The sequence below is a fragment of the Anneissia japonica genome, unplaced genomic scaffold (genome assembly GCF_011630105.1).
Source record: "Anneissia japonica isolate Jap-2015-1 unplaced genomic scaffold, ASM1163010v1 scaffold287965_len1858130_cov191, whole genome shotgun sequence".
NCBI classification, from domain to species: domain Eukaryota; kingdom Metazoa; phylum Echinodermata; class Crinoidea; order Comatulida; family Comatulidae; genus Anneissia; species Anneissia japonica.
The window spans coordinates 376,960-379,459 of record NW_022748342.1 but is presented as its reverse complement, the minus strand read 5'-3'; the positions used below and the strand labels follow the sequence as shown (position 1 = coordinate 379,459).

At 28.6% G+C, this 2,500-nt stretch overlaps 1 protein-coding gene across 1 annotated transcript in view; it reads left to right on the top strand.

The window, feature by feature from the left end:
* Positions 1–2,500, top strand: part of LOC117120836 (MAM and LDL-receptor class A domain-containing protein 1-like) — a 100,266-nt gene that overhangs the window by 7,583 nt on the left and 90,183 nt on the right. Inside the window, exon 2 of the mRNA XM_033265923.1 lies at positions 2,118–2,380. Within this exon, the coding sequence (XP_033121814.1) occupies positions 2,118–2,380 (263 nt within the window). The remainder of the gene's footprint in view (positions 1–2,117; positions 2,381–2,500) is intronic.

The following is a 2,500-nucleotide window of genomic DNA, read 5'->3' as shown; positions in this document are numbered from 1 at the left end:
ATTGTTATAATATCCGGGTTAGTCTTTCCTGCAGTAACTCAAAACCCATCAAGATTTAGCATAACAGTTAAAGTCCATCTGTTTTCATACAGTTTAATCAAATTCCTTTCTTCATTAATTTCTGCTCAATAATTCGTTGTTTTAATCAATTTATGTGTTATATAATTACCATTTAACATTTTATTAAGATAATTATATCATCATAACGTATAATGTTGATATACATATGTATACATACAAAAACATATATATATATATATACGTATATATATATACACGTATATATATATACACACACCCACACACACACACACATGTGACTGTCTCTTATACACATCTAGATGTGTATAAGAGACAGTATATACACGTATCAGGCATATCTCATCAACGAAAACCTCCTTTATATCATTTGTATGAAAAATAAAGTGTCCGTGGCATGATCCAACCTGCAATCTCTCACTATCAAGGTGAGTATCATACCCATTGGACCACAGAGACCTATAGGATATAGGCGAAGATCGACCCCACAGTCACTTTCTCTCATACAACTGACTGAAACGCTATCTAAAATATCTATTAGAAGATTAATTTTATGCAAAAAGCCTTCTGCTATATTAAAATTATACACAACCTTGGACGCCTTATCTAATCGTGGAGTTTGGTGTTCCTGCGTGGCTGCCCCACGAATTAGGTAATGGAAATACTCCAAAAAAGAGCAGCCAGGATATGCTTTCCCACTAAAAATTATAATGATAGATTACGTCACTTTAATCTGCTTTCAGTTAAACAAAGGTTCCAATGTTTATCCATATCCTATATTTGTAAATGTTTATTTAGTCATAATTCAGTTAATATTTTTTCATATATTACAATCAATACTCGTCACACAGATCATCTGAATTTTGTTCACTCTTTTTCTTGAACCAGTTATTTTCAGAATACAGTGTTTAATGTTTTTCCACGATTTTTGAATATCCATTCTGAAGTTCGGGACATTTGTTTCTTGACTCCCCATGTTTCATTTTTATATATATTTTAAATAAACTTTATTCTGGTGTGATAAATTAACATTTTTAAAGTAAATTTTAATTACAGAATGTTGAATTTATTTATATAGGCCTATATGCTAATTCTGTGTAAATTTGTATGATGTTTTTTGTTTGAAACAGTGTTCAGGGAGACTAACTCGAATAGTAATTTAGTTTACTTTTTTGGAATCCATTCTTGGCACCGTTTTAAATTGTAATTTTTGTTTTGATTGTTAAGCTTGTTTTATATATGGGCCTATATGTGTATGCATATATAGGCCTATATATATAAACATATATAGGCCTATATATAGGTATGTGTGAATGTATATGTATATATATGTAATATATATATTTAAAATAAAACAAAAGGTTTTCTTTCATTTCATGAAGATTATATTAAATAAAGTATGTTATATTATAATGATATACCGTATAATGTGATATAAAAAAATAAAATTATTCTATTAAACAGTTTAAATTATATTTTATTCCAAAATACCTTTATTCGATTATACACGTTATTGGTTGTTAAAAAATGATATAATAAAAAATAATAAACGGTAATGCCATGAAGGTAATGAAAAAAAATTGATATAGAAGGAAATATTGTACTGTACTGTACTTATTGTTTGAATAAAGGTGGTGGTTACGCCACGAAAGAGAGAGAGAGAGAAAAAAGCTTGTTTTATGAGAGAAAAATAAATAAAATTATATACTGGTATGTGGTTAACTGTTATCATTATTTATCTATTTTTATTTCCAATCATTTTAATTCATCAAATTGTCTATACACATTAAAATTTATATAAAATTGGATGGATGGATTTATTCGGTGTAAACACCAAGGATAACCCACGAAAGTCTAAAAGAAGGCCTGGGATTAGTTCTTTGCCTATATCATATACATGATACGTTATTATGAAACTTACGTTTTTAAACGCGTTTTAGTTTCGAACATCTCATTTTATTACGAATATTTTCTTTGACGCGTTATTTTAAATGGTATTACTGATGTTTACCATAATTATGTTTCAATTGAGAGGATTGCAATGTTAATGCCATTCTTTAACTGATATAATTTTATAGGTAATTTCCTGTCACTTTCGTCTACACATCAATCATTGGAGCAAACCGGTCGAATTTTTAGCCCGATTATGGCTGAATTTAGCACAGCCAAATGTCTCGAATTTTACTATAGTACCAACGACACCACTGCTACATTGAACGTCTATATTACGAAAGCTAATGAACTACATTATGACAATATGATATGGTGGACGAATTCATCCAGTGGAAACCATTGGAGACACATTTTAGTTGACCTGACGAGTATTAATCAAGCATATAAGGTTGGTGTTAATTTTTGTTTGTACTTAAGTTGAAATATAACAAAACCATACAAAAACAAATGATATAATTATATATATATATATATATATATATATATATATGTATGTATGTATGTATAT